Source organism: Gigantopelta aegis, chromosome 11 (assembly GCF_016097555.1).
Source record: "Gigantopelta aegis isolate Gae_Host chromosome 11, Gae_host_genome, whole genome shotgun sequence".
Taxonomy (NCBI): Eukaryota; Metazoa; Mollusca; class Gastropoda; order Neomphalida; family Peltospiridae; genus Gigantopelta; species Gigantopelta aegis.
In genome coordinates, this window is record NC_054709.1 from 23206478 (window position 1) to 23229901 (window position 23424).

The 23424-nt window shown below is 37.8% G+C and overlaps 1 protein-coding gene across 2 annotated transcripts in view; it reads right to left on the minus strand.

Annotated features, from left to right (window-relative positions):
• LOC121385017 (serine hydroxymethyltransferase, mitochondrial-like) overlaps positions 1-23424 on the minus strand; it is a 67136-nt gene that overhangs the window by 42982 nt on the left and 730 nt on the right. For both annotated transcript variants that reach the window (XR_005959492.1, XM_041515553.1), the window contains exons 2-3: positions 15007-15156; positions 7129-7208 (exon numbers count right to left, since the gene is read on the minus strand). Coding sequence is in view for 1 of the 2 variants with exons in the window: in XM_041515553.1 (XP_041371487.1) it covers positions 7129-7208; positions 15007-15156 (230 nt within the window). In the remaining variant the exon portion in view is untranslated. The remainder of the gene's footprint in view (positions 1-7128; positions 7209-15006; positions 15157-23424) is intronic.

Below are 23424 nucleotides of genomic sequence, written 5' to 3' on the forward strand. Positions count from 1 at the left end.
TACATGTAACATTGAATTAAGTGCCTATGTATTAAAAGTGTAAATAGTATAGCTAGTAGTTAACATCACTAGTTATTTAAGATACAGTTCGTTTGACGGACTAATGTTATTACACTCAGTGTATTAATGAAAAAAAAAAATTGTAGAGCTGACTGAAAGCAATGACAAATTAATGAAAAATAAAATTTAAAAAGTTCCATTCTTGTGGTGTCCATAATTGAGCATTTCATTCCCCTCTGTGTCTTGGATATGGCTCTAAAAGTTGTTTATGCGTTTTAACTAATACTGATAACATTTTAAAATCTAACTTTTATTCCAGATTATAAACTGTATATTTGCATTTGGATTTTAGAAATATTATTTAGCTTTTTAATATTACTTTTGTATGGCTATTACATAATGATAACAGAAAATTGCTCCTGTATTAAAAACAGTTTCCGTTTCTCTTTTTGGGGTTCTGCCTACATATTTTAGACTACAACTGTGTGTGCCATAATTCATTTTAACAAAACCCCAGTGTGTTTCACTGGGTCTTTATAGTTTCATAAATGTTCAGTTCATTTCATATACTGAACCAAAAGGAAGACTGTTGTGGTTGTGGTAGGGTTGGGGGTGTGGGGCTCACAAGCCACATGAAAAACCCACAATTCTTTATTTGTATAAATTTGGACAAAAGGTACATTATCGTCGTCAAGTGCTGGTAATCAGGTTGAGTAAAGAATTTAAGCATATTTCTTTGTTATTTCTCCCTCCCTCCCTCCCTTTGGTACATCAAAGGCCGTGATGTGCTATCCTGTCTGTGGGATGGTGCATATAAAAGATCCCTTGCTGCTAATCGAAAAGAGTAGCCCAGGAAGTGGCGACAGCGGGTTTCCTCTCTCAATATATGTGTGGTCCTTAACCATATGTCTGACACCATATAACTGTAAATAAAATGTGTTGAGTGCGTCGTTAAATAAAACATTTCCTTCCTTCCTTTTACATGGGTTACGTTAAAAATAATACTGTGAGTAGAATGATGGAAATACATGTACATAGTGAACAGTTTTAAGGTCAGCTCATGTTGCCCGAATGTCTTATTCATTTTTGCCCGAATTCGAAGATTAACCCCCACCCCAACGCTTATAGTTGATGTTCGACTTATTTCCCAGTTATCTCCCTCTATATCTGCATTTCTATATTTTATTAGTATGCTGGGTGTTATATCTTGGTACCCCATTTTTATTTTATTTATTTGTCAAGACTATTTACCTCTTTTTTATTAATGTTTGTTTTTAATTTTCACCCCTTCCGAAATATATACTGCACTTTTAATGATTGTTAATACATGTAACTGGATTGCTATATTTTTTTCTTCTTCTTATAACTATGTATTTAATTTTATTTATTTTCATATTATTATTATTATTATTATTATTTTTTTTTTTTTTTTTTAAATGTATTTATATATTTTATTTATTTATAAATATTAAATGATACTATTCTTTTTGTAAGTACATTGTTAAGCGCAACGTTTGGTTCCAGAATGCCATGCGTGGCGAGGAGTTTCCCCAATCTAAAAATAACGTCGCCGGATAGCTATTCGCGACATCATTTACGTTTATGCATACGTTTATCCGCTTCTCATGCATTTCTATATTTTCGGTCACTGACTTTTTGGGACAGAACTACTTTCATCTAAGTTATAAGATCAGCAAAGGAATGTAACATTGTCTAAATATATTTATTCTTTTATTTACCGTTGTTTAAATTGAAAAAAAAACCTTTAAATTTTCATTTAAAAATAAGAAATAAATTGTTATTTAAGAACTATTTTGATTTGGTGTATAAATATTGTAGGCGGACAGAGACTTTCAACCTCTATACAGTCCCCTCTGATTGGACTGGACGGGGACTAATAAAACTGCTGACTAAATGGAATAAACCATTATTATTATTGCTGTCAATCAGTGGAGTGTAGGTAATGATTTTCACTCCATTAAAAACAACGCATAACTCAGGTACATGTATATAAGCAGGATTGACTCCTGCATCTACAGCTGAATGCCAAAGGTTTAATGAGAGTTAATGCAGCCTTTTTGGACCCCTCAAAGTAAAGTGTGGTGATACTTCACACTCTAGATGGCAGGCTTATTTTTTCAGGAAAACTAATATCACATGGTAAATTGTTTTGTTTCAAGGTGGAAAATTCAACTATTTAAAAATGTATGGTTTGATTAACACATATAATATATTTATAAGCAGGCTAGGGATTTTCGAAGCTATATACATGTATCTTAGCCCTACGACATCGTAAAACCATTGTAGGCTACGAAAAAAAGTAAAGTTTGTTTTATTTAACGACGCCGCTAGAGCACATTGATTTTTTATCTTATCATCGGCTATTGGACGTCAAACATATGGTCATTCTGACACTGTTTTTAGAGGAAACCCGCTGTCGCCACATAGGCTACTCTTTTTATGACAGGCAGCAAGGGATCTTTTATTTGCGCTTCCCACAGGCAGGATAGCACAAACCATGGCCTTTGTTGAACCAGTTATGGATCACTGGTCGGTGCAAGTGGTTTACACCTACCCATTGAGCCTTGCGGAGCACTCACTCAGGGTTTGGAGTCGGTATCTCGATTAAAAATCCCATGCCTCGACTGGGATCCGAACCCAGTACCTACCAGCCTGTAGACCGATGGCCTGCCACGACGCCACCGAGGCCGGTGTGTAGGCTACGATGTCACTACAGCACATGCCATAGTGACGTTATAGCCTATGATGGTTTTACGATTTCGTAGTGCTAAGATAGCTTCAAAAGTATGGACCCAGGGCTATAGGTTGCACCGAAGCTGAGCTAGGCAATAAAGAGTGTGCCCAAAATATGTATGTCCACAATAAGTAAGGCCAAATTAAGTAGAAATATGCTAACCTCAAAACTAACTTGAAATGCAGTTCTGAATACATGTGTATGTATACCTCTCTTTACCAGCTTTTATTAACATTACTGCACTAAAAAGACCTTGGTGTGCTTAGAACAGACAAAAACCTCGTGTCCAAATTAATGAGATCTAAAGAACTAAATGTGTTTGGTTATATAAAATGAACTGTGGTGAGACATCCAAACACTGATCTTAACTGTCTAACAGAGTCAAAGATCACCTGAACTAAAGTCCTGGAAAATTAAATCCACTGTCTTTTTATTCATTACATATAAAGCTCATTACATATTATGCTTCTTAAAAATCCCTGGAATGAAACACTGAAAACTATATCAGCATTATGATGATCTGTTAATGGATCAATATACAACAATTTGGAACTACTTGTCAACCATTTTGTAATCGATTATTAGTAGAATACTGTGTTAACACTCAGACAACAAAAACAGTGAGTTCGCTTGTTAAATATCACGTAAATGTGATATAGCCAACTTGGTTGCATCTTCTTCCAGTTACATGTACATACATAGAAGAGAATCTGACATCAAACTTGGTTGATAGCAGACGTATCAGACTACATATACAGGTGTGTTGCATGGCTTCTATCTCACCTGTTCATCAAGCAATGTTTCCAGACCACTGGATCTAGAGTCCAGATTATCAAGGTTCCACTGTATACAGGTGTGTTGCATGGCTTCTATCTCACCTGTCCATCAAGCAATGTTTCCAGACCACTGGATCTAGAGTCCAGATTATCAAGGTTCCACTGTATACAGGTGTGTTGCATGACTTATGTCTCACCTGTCCATCAAGCAGTGTTTCCAGACCACTGGATCTAGAGTCCAGATTATCAAGGTTCCACTGTATACAGGTGTGTTGCATGGCTTGTATCTCACCTGTCCATCAAGCAATGTTTCCAGACCACTGGATCTAGAGTCCAGATTATCAAGGTTCCACTGTATACAGGTGTGTTGCATGACTTGTGTCTCACATGTCCATCAAGCAGTGTTTCCAGACCACTGGATCTAGAGTCCAGATTATCAAGGTTCCACTGTATACAGGTGTGTTGCATGGCTTCTATCTCACCTGTCCATCAAGCAATGTTTCTAGACCACTGGATCTAGAGTCCAGATTATCAAGGTTCCACTGTATACAGGTGTGTTGCATGGCTTCTATCTCACCTGTCCATCAAGCAATGTTTCCAGACCACTGGATCTAGAGTCCAGATTATCAAGGTTCCACTGTATACAGGTGTGTTGCATGACTTATGTCTCACCTGTCCATCAAGCAGTGTTTCCAGACCACTGGATCTAGAGTCCAGATTATCAAGGTTCCACTGTATACAGGTGTGTTGCATGGCTTGTATCTCACCTGTCCATCAAGCAATGTTTCCAGACCACTGGATCTAGAGTCCAGATTATCAAGGTTCCACTGTATACAGGTGTGTTGCATGACTTGTGTCTCACATGTCCATCAAGCAGTGTTTCCAGACCACTGGATCTAGAGTCCAGATTATCAAGGTTCCACTGTATACAGGTGTGTTGCATGACTTGTGTCTCACATGTCCATCAAGCAGTGTTTCCAGACCACTGGATCTAGAGTCCAGATTATCAAGGTTCCACTGTATACAGGTGTGTTGCATGACTTGTGTCTCACCTGTCCATCAAGCAGTGTTTCCAGACCACTGGATCTAGAGTCCAGATTATCAAGGTTCCACTGTATACAGGTGTGTTGCATGACTTGTGTCTCACCTGTCCATCAAGCAGTGTTTCCAGACCACTGGATCTAGAGTCCAGATTATCAAGGTTCCACTGTATACAGGTGTGTTGCATGACTTGTGTCTCACATGTCCATCAAGCAGTGTTTCCAGACCACTGGATCTAGAGTCCAGATTATCAAGGTTCCACTGTATACAGGTGTGTTGCATGACTTGTGTCTCACCTGTCCATCAAGCAGTGTTTCCAGACCACTGGATCTAGAGTCCAGATTATCAAGGTTCCACTGTATACAGGTGTGTTGCATGACTTGTGTCTCACCTGTCCATCAAGCAGTGTTTCCAGACCACTGGATCTAGAGTCCAGATTATCAAGGTTCCACTGTATACAGGTGTGTTGCATGACTTGTGTCTCACCTGTCCATCAAGCAGTGTTTCCAGACCACTGGATCTAGAGTCCAGATTATCAAGGTTCCACTGTATACAGGTGTGTTGCATGACTTGTGTCTCACCTGTCCATCAAGCAGTGTTTCCAGACCACTGGATCTAGAGTCCAGATTATCAAGGTTCCACTGTATACAGGTGTGTTGCATGACTTGTGTCTCACATGTCCATCAAGCAGTGTTTCCAGACCACTGGATCTAGAGTCCAGATTATCAAGGTTCCACTGTATACAGGTGTGTTGCATGACTTGTGTCTCACATGTCCATCAAGCAGTGTTTCCAGACCACTGGATCTAGAGTCCAGATTATCAAGGTTCCACTGTATACAGGTGTGTTGCATGACTTGTGTCTCACATGTCCATCAAGCAGTGTTTCCAGACCACTGGATCTAGAGTCCAGATTATCAAGGTTCCACTGTATACAGGTGTGTTGCATGACTTGTGTCTCACATGTCCATCAAGCAGTGTTTCCAGACCACTGGATCTAGAGTCCAGATTATCAAGGTTCCACTGTATACAGGTGTGTTGCATGACTTGTGTCTCACATGTCCATCAAGCAGTGTTTCCAGACCACTGGATCTAGAGTCCAGATTATCAAGGTTCCACTGTATACAGGTGTGTTGCATGACTTGTGTCTCACATGTCCATCAAGCAGTGTTTCCAGACCACTGGATCTAGAGTCCAGATTATCAAGGTTCCACTGTATACAGGTGTGTTGCATGACTTGTGTCTCACGTGTCCATCAAGCAGTGTTTCCAGACCACTGGATCTAGAGTCCAGATTATCAAGGTTCCACTGTATACAGGTGTGTTGCATGACTTGTGTCTCACATGTCCATCAAGCAGTGTTTCCAGACCACTGGATCTAGAGTCCAGATTATCAAGGTTCCACTGTATACAGGTGTGTTGCATGACTTGTGTCTCACATGTCCATCAAGCAGTGTTTCCAGACCACTGGATCTAGAGTCCAGATTATCAAGGTTCCACTGTATACAGGTGTGTTGCATGACTTGTGTCTCACATGTCCATCAAGCAGTGTTTCCAGACCACTGGATCTAGAGTCCAGATTATCAAGGTTCCACTGTATACAGGTGTGTTGCATGACTTGTGTCTCACATGTCCATCAAGCAGTGTTTCCAAGGACAAGAACTTTCATTTAATTATATTTTTAATGTAATTTTATTATTATGCTTGTCGCCGGTTACACTATAGGGCTATGAGACATGAAGGGAAACAAAAGTCGAATGTGTGGAATACAGTATTATCAATGGCATGATTTGACATCCATGTTCAGTGCTGGAATTCAGATGCATAATGCTATTTTACTTTATTCCTTAGTCTCATTATCATCTAGTGTCAAATACTTGAGTCCAATATTTTGGACTCGTGGAGGCCCTATTCACTAGCCCACTGGACCAGAACCAACAAAAATGTACTAGCCCTCCAGAATTTCTACTAGCCTAACAATATTAGTCTTCACTTCAGCCGTTTGTTTGAATAGTTTAGAATTCTGGCATGGTTAATTCAGTATCAGAAACCCCATAAACAACATAATAATAAAACATGTTTTTTTAAATTAGTCAGTGACCAAAAAAACCACCCCAGATCGCACGTCGGATTGGTAGCTAAAAATTTTTTTAACTCATCCGACAACCTTTTTACTGGCATTTGGCAAGCACTTTCTGCTTCCCTGTATATCCTAAGAAAAAACACAGTAAGCAGTGTTTCTGCCAGAAAGAAATCTTTTGGTATGGCGCTATGAAATTGAATATTTACAATGTGTGTAGGAGGTATGGAGGGCCTCCCCCAGAAAGAAAATGGGTTAGGTTTAGAGTTAGGGTTAAGAAAATCATACAGTTATAACAAGAGTAATTAATTTTGTCAAAAGGTCAACTTAAAAAAGATAACATGCAAAAAAATCTGAGTATGGCGCCATACCCATTTTACCCTCTGGCAGAAAGCCTGGTAAGGTATAGCTAATGTGATTAGTAGGACTGCACATACCATGGCCTATGGTACACCAGTGGTGTGTATTTTAGTACATACCTAGCACCAGGATATCCCTCAGCATATTTATTGTTGAGACACGAGCCCAGCGCCTCCAACACAGCCCGACTGGCAAAATTCTGAAGACAAAGAAAAAAACAATCTTTAATGACACGTGCAATTACATGTATATATATATGGCAATACTCTCCCAAACTGTATTTAATGACACGTGCAATTACATGCATATATATGGCAATACTCTCCCAAACTGTATTTAATGACACGTGCAATTACATGCATATATATGGCAATACTCTCCCAAACTGTATTTAATGACACGTGCAATTACATGCATATACATGTATATGGCAATACTCTCTCAAACTGTATTTAATGGCACGTGCAATTACATGCATATATATGGCAATACTCTCCCAAACTGTATTTAATGACACGTGCAATTACATGCATATATATGGCAATACTCTCCCAAACTGTATTTAATGACACGTGCAATTACATGCATATATATGGCAATACTCTCCCAAACTGTATTTAATGACACGTGCAATTACATGCATATATATGGCAATACTCTCCCAAACTGTATTTAATGACACGTGCAATTACATGCATATATATGGCAATACTCTCCCAAACTGTATTTAATGACACGTGCAATTACATGCATATATATGGCAATACTCTCCCAAACTGTATTTAATGACACGTGCAATTACATGCATATATATGGCAATACTCTCTCAAACTGTATTTAATGGCACGTGCAATTACATGCATATATATGGCAATACTCTCCCAAACTGTATTTAATGACACGTGCAATTACATGCATATATATGGCAATACTCTCCCAAACTGTATTTAATGACACATGCAATTACATGTATACATGTATATATGGCAATACTCTCCCAAACTGCCAGGTCAACAAAGATATTACATCCCCCACTAAACACACACACAAAGTTTGTTTTGTTTAATGACACCATTAGAGCACATTGATTTAATCATTATTAGCTATTATATCAAACATTTGATGATTTTGACATATACAATGTAGTCATAGAAAGGAAAGCTGCTACATTTTTCCATTAGTAGCAATTAAGGCAGGGCTTCTAGATTGTGGTAGCCCCACTTCCATGGCTAGTGATATTCAATGTTGGGCTAGTAAATAACTACTATTGCCATGCCCGACGGCTAGTGATTTTTGTTTTTGTCAAATGTTGCAGTTAAGTTTATTTTGTAAATATTAATATCCTCCTCTCACCTCCCCACCCCCCCCCCCCCCCCCCCAATGTTAGTGTTTTTTAAGCTCCCTCTTTAGGTGACATATCTGATTATTACTATTATTTAGTACAATTGTATCAACTAAAAGTAAAGTAGGGCTAGTGATATTTAATTGTGGCTAGTAAAAACATTTAATCACTGATCCCATGGCTAGTGGATTTTATAAAAATTCTAGAAGCCCTGATTAAGGGCTCTTTTATATGTATCACCCCACAAACAGGATATATAGCACATACCACGACCTTTCATATACCAGTCGTGGTGCACTGGCTGGAACGAGAAATAGCCCAATGGGCCCACCGACACACTGCTATCAGGCGGGTGCTTTAACACTATGCTACATCTCGCCCCCACACAGACAAAGACACAAAATTAATTATATTTATTTGCAAAACACTGGACATTTCAGTGACACTACACTGGTTACTCATTTGACATGTTTTACTGTATCGAGGCATCAAAATGTTTAGTGTTTAACTAACCCAGGAAAAGGTTAGCCTAGCTACCACAAAAAACACACCTTCGCTCTGATAATCCGCACCATTCCCCAATGCCAATTTTGTTTTTTTGTTTTTAACTAACTTTGGAGTAAACAATTTACAATCTGAATGTAAATAATTCCCTTTTTTTTAATTAATATATATGTATAAAGCTACATGTATATTTTGCAAACGATACATATCACTTGACAAAAACATCTCCCCTCGGCCATAATGTTCTGTAATACAAAATGGATACCAGTGTATTATTTTGACTAAATTCATGTACATGCATGGTATTACTCTTTTAAATTCTTACTTGAAGACTCTTGTCCAAGGCCCCACAAAACCGATTAAAATGTTCAGGCAGTGTTATGACAAGTCCACTACTGCTGGCCACTGTATATAAACAATATTGAAGCAAGGTCCCTTCTGCAAAGAATATGCTATTTGATATCCTGACATTGGTGCCTGCTTGTTTCATGGCAATCTATTAAGTGAAATAATGTTCTTAGTTATTAGATGGGTAGAAATTATTTTTTTTAGTTTGTTTTGTTTAACAACACCACTAGAGCACATTGGATTTATTAACCATCGGCTACTGGATGTCAAACATTTGGTAATTCTTTTTACATACAACTGTAGTCTTAGAGAGGAAACCCGCTACATTTTTCTATTAGTAGCAAGTGATTTTTTATATGTACCATCTCACAGACAGGATAGCACATACCATGGCCTTTGGTATATCAGTTGTGGTGCACTGGCTGAGTAAGAAATAGCCCAATGTATGGGCCCACCGACGGGGATCAATCCTGAAGTGAGCATGCATCAGACGAGCACTTTACCACTGAAAGGGGGGGGGGGGGGGGGGGGGGGGGTAATTGCTGTAGCTTATCTTATATAACAGAAATAGTACTTTTTATTTTTACATATGTATAGTATTCCACATCCACACGATAAATTAATGTGTGATTTTGTTTGCTGTTTTTCTAATGATTAGGCAGCCTAGTGAAATCACTCTAGTTACTGTACAAAGAATATAAAATACATGTAAAACTTACATATGCCACATCCACAATTACCCGTCTTATAAAGTTAAAGTTTGTTTTGTCTAACGGCACCACTAGCACATTAATTTATTAATCATCAGTTATTGGATGTCCAACATTTGTTTTTTCTTACAACAGAAATCTGCTACATTTTTCCATTGGTACTACATGTATGTGTATGTACTGTACAACATAGTATAACCTAATTCATTAAATAATTTGTATTTATTAATATCACTATTTAACTTTTAATTTTGTCAGTAATAGATCATTGATATCTTGTTATTAGTTTGTGAAGACTGCCCCAGTGAATCACAGTATCAAGTTTCAGAACTATATGATCAAAACTCTAGAAGAAGAGTCTTTTAAGGTAGTACTAAACCAAATAACATCCAGCTGGGTCGAAGTAGTACTAAACCAAATAACATCCAGCTGGGTCGAAGTTCAAGGTGCACCCAACTTTTGATAGAGAAGTTATAACACCACAAGTCACAGACCTTACCCATTATCTCTGAAATGAGCGTCTTCACCCCCAGACTGGGACGATAGACTGTCCTTTAAATTTTCAATGTTATTTTTCTATGTCAAATGTTTAAATTTAATAAAAACTTCACAAATTCAAAATTTCCTAAATATATCTCTCTATTTGTGTCAAAGTACCAAGTTTCAGAACTATCCGAAAAAACCCTTGAAAAAAACACTTTAGAAGATACACTTAAATTTTCAATGCTAAATTTTTATTTGAAAATATAAAATTTAATAAAAATTCACAAATTAAAAATCGATGTTAGAAACACTCCACTAATGAATGCCATAGTGAAGCTAACAGTACTGTTTCTGTTATATACCAGTAATAAGGCTGTGGTATGTCCTATCATGTCTGTGAGATGTGCATATAAAAGATCACTTGCTATACTAAGGCTGACATACAGTCAATTTTCGCACCCTTGTTTTGGGTTAGTACACAATAAATATAGCATATCTTACCGTAATTTCACTTGAAATCCATATTTCGTAAAAGGTACAATTTTTTAATCACAAGATTTTCTTCAAACACATTCAGATGCATTAATTAGTAATGTTCAAAGAAAATCTTTTCAATAACAAGTTTGCATTGGAATTTTTCCAGCATTCTTAAAACGTAAATGTCATGTACCTAGTGTATGGTTATTGTGAGGAGATTCAAAGTGACGTCATTGGAATACTAACGTCTTTCAAATTCAAAATTAGCTATATTATTACAATGCTTCGCCACATTGAAATAAAAACTGGTCTACTAACCTTGACCCCTGTAAAATTTCTATAACAAGCGGACAACGTTGCTTACAGGTTGGTATTTTGTTATTTTTCATAATTCTGGACAAAATATTAATTTTAAGTTTCAAAAGATGAAAGAAATAAAAAGTACCTTTTGTCAAATATATCACATCAAAAAATTACCGTTGGATATGTTTTATGTACTACATGTATGTATGAAGCCAAAACAAGGGTGCGAAAAGTGACTGTCGTCGACCTTAATATAAATATGTAGCTGGTTTCCTCTCTAAGACTGTATGTCAAAATGACCAAATGTTTTACATCCAATAGCCGATGATTAATGTTCTCTAGTGTTGTTAAACAAAACAAAACAAAACTTTAAACTTATAACTAAGAACATTAGATTCCCAGGAAGCAAGCAATCACCACTGTGTCAGGATATCAAATTGCATATTATTTGCAGAAGGGAACTGGCTTGGATATTGTTTATATAAAGTGGCCAGCGGTGGTGGACTTGGTCATAACACTGCCTCAGCATTTTAATCAGTTTCATGGGGTCTTTAATTTAATAATAATAAGATTTTGAAATAAAACTCCCAATTTTGGGGTAAAATGATTCTAAAATTCTCAAGAGTCAAAGTCCAAGCTTCGAGTCAAATTCTAGAAATAAAACCTATACCTATATGTACATGTGTATAGGTTGCAACATATTTATTAAGTTTACAATTTATAATTTATTATCGACACACTTGCAATTGTTATTCATTTATATCACTTGTACTCCTACTGTTAGGTGGAGACTTCATTTTATAACTGAACAACACTCATCAATATTGATTCAGATTTACATGTAGTACCGGTAGTGGTGTTTTTGTACAGTAAGATTTACATGTAGTACCGGTAGTGGTGTTTTGTACAGTAAGATTTACATAGTACCGGTAGTGGTATTTTTGTACAGTAAGATTTACATAGTACCGGTAGTGGTGTTTTTGTACAGTAAGATTTACATAGTACCAGTAGTGGTGTTTTTGTACAGTAAGATTTACATGTAGTACCGGTAGTGGTGTTTTGTACAGTAAGATTTACATATACCGGTAGTGGTGTTTTGTACAGTAAGATTTACATAGTACCGGTAGTGGTGTTTTTAGTACCGGTAGTGGTGTTTTTTAAGATTTACATAGTACCGGTAGTGGTTTTTTGTACAGTAAGATTTACATAGTACCGTACAGTAAGACATAGTACCGGTTTACATAGTACCGGTAGTGGTGTTTTGTACAGTAAGATTTACATAGTACCGGTAGTGGTGTTTTTGTACAGTAAGATTTACATAGTACCGGTAGTGGTGTTTTGTACAGTACAGTAAGATTTACATAGTACCGGTAGTGGTGTTTTACAGTGTACAGTAAGATTTACATAGTACCGGTAGTGGTGTTTTTGTACAGTAAGATTTACATAGTACCGGTAGTGGTGTTTTTGTCCAGTAAGATTTACATGTAGTACCGGTAGTGGTGTTTTGTACAGTAAGATTTACATAGTACCGGTAGTGGTGTTTTTGTACAGTAAGATTTACATGTAGTACCGGTAGTGGTGTTTTTGTACAGTAAGATTTACATGTAGTACCGGTAGTGGTGTTTTTGTACAGTAAGATTTACATAGTACCGGTAGTGGTGTTTTTGTACAGTAAGATTTACATAGTACCGGTAGTGGTGTTTTTGTACAGTAAGATTTACATGTAGTACCGGTAGTGGTGTTTTGTACAGTAAGATTTACATAGTACCGGTAGTGGTGTTTTTGTACAGTAAGATTTACATGTAGTACCGGTAGTGGTGTTTTTGTACAGTAAGATTTACATAGTACCGGTAGTGGTGTTTTTGTACAGTAAGATTTACATAGTACCGGTAGTGGTGTTTTTGTACAGTAAGATTTACATAGTACCGGTAGTGGTGTTTTTGTACAGTAAGATTTACATAGCAGTAAGATTTACATGTAGTACCGGTAGTGGTGTTTTTGTACAGTAAGATTTACATGTAGTACCAGTAGTGGTGTTTTTGTACAGTAAGATTTACATAGTACCGGTAGTGGTGTTTTTGTACAGTAAGATTTACATAGTACCGGTAGTGATGTTTTTGTACAGTAAGATGTTGTGGAGAACAAAGTACAATTCTCAAGTTTCTTGAGCAATATATTAATAACCTTTTTTTCTTTTTTTACATTTTAATTGAAGATTTTTTATTTACATAACAACCATACATAGTTCAAAAATAAATACATACATACACATATTTATAATTAATAAACAAAACTTTTCACATCCACTCATCTACAAATGTATATACTAAAAGGCAAAAATTATTGTGACATGGATTGTTTGGAGTAATAAATTTGTGAATGGATTTATGGATGTAAACCAGAGAAAATGTGCATGAAACAGCTCGAAGAAATGCAACCAAGCAGTTGTTACAGCGATTGCATGCTTTGTGGAAGAAACATGGAATATTCGGGAGAAATCCTGTCCAGTGTTTACCATAAAAGGCCAGACATTCAGTTGTAAATCATTGCCGCTCTGTGCAGCCTTCAGAAGTCCAGAAGTCAGAAAAACACCATTAGTGAACTGTTTGATGCAATTTCGTCATGCCACGCCTCAGTAAAAATGACAGATGGCGAGTCATAGGGATGCTTGAATCTGGGACCTCGCAGCCTGACGTCACACGTCAATTCAATGTCCACAGAAACACCATATGGCACTTATGGCAACGATATCAACAAAACAACCAGGTCAGGGACCGTCCCTGTAGCGGCCGATCACCCGTGACAAACCCTCGCCAAGACACATGCAAAACAGGCATTCCCAGGAACTTTCTCCAGCGTTTAGTGGCCTCAATGAGAAAATGGTGCCAGGCCTATATCAATGCTCAAGGTGGAAACACTCACTACTGACTGTGTGAACTTCGCTCTGGACCCCCTCTAATTATGTGGCTCATTTGCATATGGCAGGTGCGCCCTTTTCTTGAACTATTGCTCGTTTCCATACCTTCGGACATTTCTCTTTCCATGTTATAACGTTTCATACACGGCAGTAAAAACCTATCATCAATTATCTTTGTCTTTTGTGTGTCACAATAACTTTTGCCTTTTAGTATACATACATGCTTAGTACTTCAATGTAAATTTTACAAATCCCAAATACTATTGGAAATGAGTTTGTTTGTTTTGTTTAATGACACCACTAGAGCACATTGATTTATTAATCATCGGCTATTGGATGTCAAATATATGGTAGTTTTTTACACAGTTATAAAGAGGAAACCCGCTAAATTTTTCCATTAGTAGCAATGGATATTTTATATGCACCATCCTACGGTCTTTGATATACCAGTCATGGTGCACTGGTTAGAATAAGAAATAGCCTAATGGGCCCACCGACGGGGATCGATCCTAGACCAACCATGCATCAGGCGTACACTGGACTATATGTCGCGCACCCAAATACTATTGGAATTTCAATATAAAGTATGTATAGAGTTAAAGAGATTGAAAGTGAAAAAAAAAAAGTAATAATAAATAATAAAATTTAAAAATTTAAATAAAATAAAGAAAAACCTAAAAATATAAATATATATTTAAAATAATAATAATAATAAATAATTAATTTTAATATTTAAATAAATTGAAAATAATAATAAATAGGTTTTAAAAATAATAATAATAAATAAATATATAATATAATATATTAATAAAATAAACAAATAAATAAACTTTATTTAATGAGGGTGCCAGGATAAGCCACACCAGCCCGTGACCCACTGAAATAAAGGAAAAGAGTGTTGTAGATCGATCACCTCAGACGCAATCAGTTCCAGCCCGTGTTTCTGGCGATGTTTTTCTTTGTCTATAATGACCTTCAACTCTGGGTCATCATCAGCGAGAGATTCATTTCCCGTCCACAACGCTCGTGACTTGGAATAACTTCGAATAAGTCTGGTCACTGACTGAAACATAAACCATATTCACAGCTAGGTGTATGAACAATATGTGAAATGGGGGTAGGGGTGCACATACCCCCCTGCCCCTGGTGGATATGATAAAAATAGCTTAATACCTAGATGTCATGACATTTAAGGTGACATGTATATATATATATATATAAATATATATATATATATATATATATATATATATACACCTCGTCATAAATATCGCACCACCCAATTTTGTTCACTAAGTAAAACTGGATCTTCAGCCTCATAAAAATGGTCCTTAGAAAAGCACATTAAACTGTTTATATGGCCTCATGTGAGCGTTCAGTCAGAAAATTTACAACACAAGACCGAATTTGAGCACTAAATGAGGGTTTAATTGTAGCAAAGTAAAGTTCACTAAAATCACCGTAAAATACGGTGAAATAAGTATGGCTGCCGGGGTCGTTACAACAGACACACAACACAGTTCACATTTCATTAATGTCAAACACACTAGTAAGGTCCACAATGACTGGCTAACTCAGTATCTGGTGTAACCGCCTCGCACTTGGATAACATGTTCTACACGCCTTCTCATGCTTGTCACCAGACATCTGATGCTCTGTTGAGGGATCTGCTGCCACTCATCATGCAATGCATGGGTCAATTCCTGAAGGTTCTGAACTGGAGGATCCCTTGCTCTCACCCTACGTCCCAAAATGTCCCACAAATGCTCAATAGGATTTAGGTCTGGACTTCTGGCAGGCCATGGTAGTGTCTCAATGGCTTTGTGTTGGAGATGCTGAACAACAGCTCAAGCACGATGTGGTCTGGCATTATCGTCCATGAAGACTGGACGTGTGGCGAGAGCATGGTTATCGAAATGAGGCACAACAGCACCGTCCAGGATCAAGTTCTGGTACATCTGTCCATTCAGTGTTCCGGGAACTGTGATGAGGTCAAGTTTACAATCATAGGAACAACACCCCCACACCATGACGGATCCACCCCCAAATGGAACCTCAGCTTGAATGTTCCTCTGATCATATGCTGTGCCTCTCTGCCTCCAAACTCGTGCCCTCCCGTCTGTATGATGCAGCAAAAATCTGCTTTCATCGGACCAGTGGATCCTTCTACATGTCCTCAGGTTCCAGCGATTACGTGCTTGGCACCAGGCTAAACGGGCATGGCGGTGCTGATTTGTGAGGAGTGGACGTCTGATTGGTCGTCTTGCTCTCAATCCTGCAGAATTTAGGCGTCGTCTGATGGTGCTGATGGACACTCTGTTGTATGGATGCCATCCATGTCACAGCTGTGTACAAGTAGACTTTGGGCTTCGTCTGGCTTGGCGTACGAGAGCACGGTCTTCCCTGTCATTGGTTTTTCTGGGACGTCCAGACCTCGGTGCATCCTGATGACAGTGTGATTAATGTTCAATTGTGTTCCAATAGCACGACATGACATACCAGTCTGGTGCATACCAATAATTCGCCATCTTTGGTTCAGAGGCACTGGACGCTTGGGCATTTCACTGGTTGGTCAAAATAAAGCTTAATTTATGCCTAAAATCAAATTTTAGCTGTGTCTGCCAACATAACATACACCAAAAGAGGCTATGTGCATACTGCATTGTTAGCAAACCGACTCCCGGATCAATCATGCTCGACTGAGCATGCACGTGCAGCTCGGAACAGGGTGTGTTTGTGATATTATGTTCACAGATGTTGTAGTATATTAAATATATACTTGTAGTTTAAAAAACCGAAACTTATATTTTCTAATTTTACTTTAAAATGTGTGGTGCGATATTTATGACGAGGTGTATATATATATATATATATATATATATATATATATATATATATATATATATATATATATATATATATATATATATGAAGATATAAACCATTTTCTTTCTAGTTTTTAGTTAAAGCCATTATTGTATGTCAGTAAGGGCTAATCGTAGGCCTGCTATTTTGCTGCAAAACGTGACTGATCCTTATGAAATTGTATTGGGTAGATCCCATTGGTTTTTTTAAAAACGCGATATACGCCAATTTAAAAAATCACTTTTACTGAAAATGAAAAATGGATATATCGCATTTTGTGCCTAAACTCTTCATATATATATATATAAAGGAAGGAAGGAAGGAAATGTTTTACTAATATTTAACGACACACTCAACACATTTTATTTACGGTTATCAGGGGTGCACAAATCAGTTGTCTGTGCACCCGGGACAAACAAAATATGTTGCTGGCAACCATTCTTTGTCAAACAGTTGCCCAACAGGCAACCAAGAAAATCATAAAACAAATAAAATAAAAAAGAAAACTCCACTACACTCGACAGTCACGGGCAATTCAAAAGTATCGGCACTGACAACTTGACTGACAGGCGATATAAATATTCATCCTAACACTGCCATCCACTCAACATCCACCGTGTATTATTTTGGCAGGAGGCGTTTGTTAAAGTCATATGCCAGATATTTCATCCCCAAACTAGCTGGTTCAGGACTGCTAATTCTCGCTACAAAATATTTCATATTCACCCTAAAAACTTTGTTGACGCATCCCAATACTGACAACTTGTGCTTACCAAGTGTGAATTTTTTCGACACCATCTGGCAAGCTTTAGTCTAATTAATAATGAAATATTTCTTAAATATTGTCATTATTAACTTTACTTCAAAAAGAGTTCTGCATTTTGTAAAAAGTGTTTTTCATGTTTTAAGTTCTTCATATTTTCATGAATTAAATTGTATTTTTGTTAAATGGTTTAGTAATTACTATCGTCAATATAAAATATGTATTTGGTAACGAAATAATCCAGATAGGGACAAACTAGTAGATAAAATGTTTGGTATTACTGAAAATGTGATCAGGCCTGCTACTCTTGATCATCACGTGTACACTGTTTCCACACTTTCTCACTCTAAGGAGCCGTTCAACAATTAAGCAATTCCTGTGGCATTTTGCGTAATGGGAATTGTACTCGTTATTGAATGGTGCGGGTTGTTTGTTAAAAATTATGTATTCTTTTAAAAACAATGTCTTGTAATATTACTTGTGTTTAATTTGTTTTATCTCCTACACAGAGGTTAAGCTGTCGTTAAAAATTTGCGCTGAATAATGTTGGCTAAAGTACGTCACAATCTTTGGGAATGGATGATGCACCCGTTGAAACGAGTATTACATAATTTTTGAGTTTGTTCAAGCCCTTTTTTGGAGGGGGTGAAGTGTATGTGCACGTGCGTGTTTGTGCGTGTGTGTGCATGTTTTCCCCAGCATTACACAATGTTGTGATAGGGAGGGATATAAAAGACTGATTTGTGTCTGTCAGGTAATTGTTGAACTACTGTCATAGCCCAAGCGAAGGAAGGAAATGTTTAACAACGCACTCAACACATTTTATTTACGGTTATATGGCATCGGACAGCCCAAGCGAACATGAGCTGTAGACAAATAATGTTAAAAAAGGAATAAAACTAAACTGATAAGTAATGATAATAATAAAAACATTTTAACTTAAATTTCTGTTTCATTTTAATGACAGTTCAAAATTATATTCATAAAACTTTTATGAAATATGTGGGCAACCATCACAATTTCACATTTGTGCACCCTGAGTTATATAGCGTCAGACATATAGTTAAGGACCACACAGATATTGAGGGAGGAAACCTGCTGTTGCCACTTCATGGGCTACTCTTTTGGATTAGCAGCAAGGGATCTTTTATATGCACTATCCAATAGACAGGATAGCACATACCACAGCCTTTGATATACCAGTCATGGTGCACTGGCTGGAACGAGAGGTATATATATAATGTCACAACAAGTTAAGGACCATGCAGTATCACATTTTACCTTACTTTTTCCAAAATTAAACGAAAATTCAGGTGTGATGATGGGTAATAAAAAGTAGGTTACTGACTTGAATAAAGCATTTCAGATTGCACGTATTTAAGCCTTTTACTCATTCCATTCCAAAATTTATTTACATGCTCATATACCACTAAGGTTTCAAGCATGTCTGTCCTGGGCTTAATCTCTGGCCTTTGCCAGTGACTAAGTCCAGGACGGGGGGGGGGATTGAGTTTGATATGGTCGGAATTTGGAATAAGTATTTAGTAACGTCCAGCGACTGCGCAGACCGACTAGTAGACACCGAAAATGGGCCATGTTCTGACTGGCTGAATTTCGATTCCTTCGGATCTAACTAGAAAAACCTAAGTCTACGGAGAATAACTGCGCCTAACATCATGTCCGGACTAAGAATTTAAACCCAAAAATAAGTTTGACTGCTCGGCCGAAAAGGTTTTAAGGTGATTTGAGCAACTGAACGGGCACCAAAGTAAAATGCGTTGGACTATTTATAAAAAAATAAACATAAGAATTTTGAAGCTCGATCGAAAAATGTTTAAAGTCCAACTAAGCCCAAAAAGGAGGATACCTGTCCTAGGTAAGGTTGGTCTACTTCGGGGAGCCTGGAGTGTCTCGGAGTGACGGCAGCTGTTCCTTGATTTGGCGCAAGTTCTTGATTACCAGGGAATAGTTGGGGCTGCAGACTGCTTTGAGCATCCTGTGGATCGATCTGTTGTCGAGCTTCCAGAACAGGATGCACTGCCTGTAGATCCGGTCCCTTCGGTGCGTGATGACTATTCCCTTAGTTCCACTGAAGATCTTGGAGTGGAGCTCATAACTGCTGCCGTCATCCAATGTTTTCCAGTTGATGTTGAGAAAACCTCCCCGAAGTAGGTGTGGGTCAAGCGTGTCCCCCTGCATGTACTGATGCAGTTGACGGCGAAGTCCACTGATGGAAATGGTCCATTCGTCGTCAGCAGGGGGGGGCGGCTTCCGGCGGCGGCTTTGACTTCGCTGGCTGGGTGGTCGGTGATGTCGCTTTCCTTTTCGTCGCCGGAACAACAAGTCCATGTGGCGACTCAACGGGAGCGGTCGGTATAGTTGACCGCTGCACCGGAGTCGTCGTCTTTGGGGTGGAGGTGGAGGTCGGTGGTGGCACACTTGTCCGCTTGAACATCAAGATGTCCTGAGTGGTGTAGGGCCGTTCCGGGGGTGCGGGAGCCGTCGGCATTCGCGTCCTCTCCGGAGAACTCGGTGGGGGCGGCGACACAGAAGGGACCGCCTTTTACTCAGCTTGTTTAGTTGCCAGTAGAACGAGTATGGCAAATGCATAACAAATCCAAGATCACTGGTCTTTTGAAAAAAAAAAATTCATGTTTCATTAGGGTTAGGAGGGTATACATTTCTTTGCGATCTGGCTTCGGATAACCATGCCACCAAAATGTAAACCGAGCATTCTGGACTTTGATCGAGCCCTGCCATTTCTGAATGATAGCATATCCATGAAACAAGTAGCGAGATGCCTGCAAGTGAGCAATTCCATCATCCTTTAACTGCAAAAGCGTTTCTATATGACTGGCACAGTGAATGGGCTACCCCTCTCAGATGCAGTGTCTGTGTGGCCCTTAAAACTACATTCCCTGGAATATTTTTATTATTTAAGCATATAGAACAGAAAATCCAATTACGTTTGGTGCATATATGACGCCGCACTCCACATTGGTTTCACTACGCTGGCTTATCCAGGTCAAAAACAAAGCCAGTATTTTTAAAGTGGGACACTTTTGACGGGCTCGTACCGATCTCGGTTTTCATTGGCTTATCACAAGTATAGAATTCCCCAACAAGAGATCATGTGAGATTTCGCAATTTTTGAACAAATTTAACTGTCTTGATTGAGGGGTCGTTTCATATCTCCAAAACATATTTATATCCATAGAGGTATGGTACAACACCTTTCCAGGGGTCGGTGAGTGGGGGATTTGCCTTGAAATTTTGACAGTGGCCAGCTGTTGGCATACGCGTTACATGTAAGGGGGTGTTACTAATTACGTAACGCTCTAGGGGTAGAGGAAGAGGGTACTGTGTTCGATTTACGTAACATTTTTCAAGACTATATGTTATTTTTATTCATTACTTAGACCTAAAAAGGTGTTTTTTGGAAATGCGCGGTCAGTCTAGGATCAATCCCCATCGGCGGGTATACAAAAAGACCATGGTATGTGATATCCTGTCTGTGGGATGGTACATATAAACGATCCCTTGCTAAAAAAAAATGTAGTGGGTTTCCAAGGCACTTGTGCAGGGATTTCAGCGGGGTTGGGGTTATAGACTGTGTTGAGCGAAGTTTATATGGGGCCATGCTCCCAAAAAAAATAAAGTTCAATTTTTTTTAAGCTTGGGCAAGTAAGGGTTTCGACCTCCAATACCCTCCCCCTGCACATGCACCCGATTCCTCTCTAAGATTATATGTCAAAATTACCAAATGTTAGACATCCAACAGCAGATGGAAGGAAGGGTAGGATATGTTTTATTTAATGACACACTCAACACATTTTATTTACGGTTGTATGGGGTCGGATGATTATTAAATCAATATGCTTTATCTTTGATGTCGTTAAACAACCCCCCCTACCCCAACTTTACCCTTTCCAAATGAAATAATATTTATTTGAATTTGTCGATTGTAACACGTAAAATTAACAAGTGAAAACGTTCATCGTCTACTTTAGTATATTTTATTTTTAAAATACATACATGATTAATGTGTTACTAGTATACAAACTAAACTTTGAAAGTTCTACTAACGGTTTATAAAATATCAATTCTGAAATAGGAAGGTACGACTGTTGATAATATGTTGTCAAGATCAAACCGGTTTTAACTGAAGACTCTAGTACCGTATCCTCAACCGAACGTTCTTCGTACAGCGCAAGATTTCTCTTTTAATTTTTTGAGACGAACCCTACAATTTGAAATCGGCAAACGCACGTGTTAACTGAAACTGACAACTGGCTGTCATTTGTGCTTTGCCAAGCTATGGCGGCACAGGCGACGAATCAAGCGTATACATTTGACGATATCCGTTCATAGCGAACACACACAACTTTTTAAAAGTGCATTTGAGCTTGTATTTCACATTTACACATGATGTTATAATATAGTAACCAGAGAATGTAACTTTAACTTGTTGTGACTGGATAGTTGTTGTTTTTTCAAAATAGAGGTGGGGTGGGGATGAAATTTTATTTTGTATTTTATATGTTCAGGACATTGGAAAAAAGTGAACACACTGAGGCAAAGTATTTTACAGGCAATTAAAAAACAAAACAGCTCATGTGTTCAGATGGAAAATAAAAAAAACCAGTCAGCTTTTTTAGCATACCACTGGGTAGCCCAGAGTCAAATGCCAAGTGACTACCTACGGCAAGTATAGGCATGTACTTTGTAGGAACCAAACAAAGTTTGTTTCGTTTAACGACAACACTGGAGCACATTGATTTATTAATCATTGGCTACTAGATGTCAAACATATGGTTATTTCGACATATAGTCTTAGAGGGGAAACCCACCATTTTTGTGGCTAAATCTAATTACGGTTCAAGCACTCTGTCCTGGAAACACACATCAGCTATCAGGGTGTAGTGGGTGTCCATGAGTACTTCAGTACTTGGGCATGGGCCAAGTCTGGCAAGACTCAAGCCCATTCATAAGACTTGAGTACCCGTGCAAGGAAGATTTATTTTTTACGTCACTTTGCCACTTGCTTGCAGTTGGTTATATTAAAGGGCTATTAGAATACAATGACATGATTTGGCACCTGCTGAAATTAAGATGCATAATGCTATTTTACTTTATAGTCTTGTTATCATCTAGTATAAGTATCAGGTACTCTGGTCCGGTTCAAGTTTTACCTTTGAATACTCAAGTCCAATATTTTGGACATGTGAAGGCTCTAGTAGTCAGGGGTGTAGAAAGTACTCACCCACTTGCCAAATGCGAGTAAAAATTCTGACGGACGAGTTAAAAAATGCAACTACCAGTTACCAGTAAGCTAACCCAGTACCTATTTAAATGTTTTTTGTAAAACTTGATTGCATGGGGAAAATGTCGGGTATACCATTTGGATTCATTTAATAAACATTTTATAACAAAAAATTTTAAAATGTTTCGCTTCAGTAAATGTCTGTGTCATTTTAAAGAAGTTTACACCATATAACTTAAAAATTAACATTTACTTAAATTAAAAAAAAAATTATTGCCTTGCTATATAATCGCATGTCATTCATCAAATTTTAACACGGACACAAATATAAATCATTTGCGGCGTTGGCATTTTTAACCAATGAACCATCAGTGTTATGCCTCATAGTCCGTCCCATCCTACAAAAATGTTTTTTTTGTAAATAATTTCTGTTTGGTTTG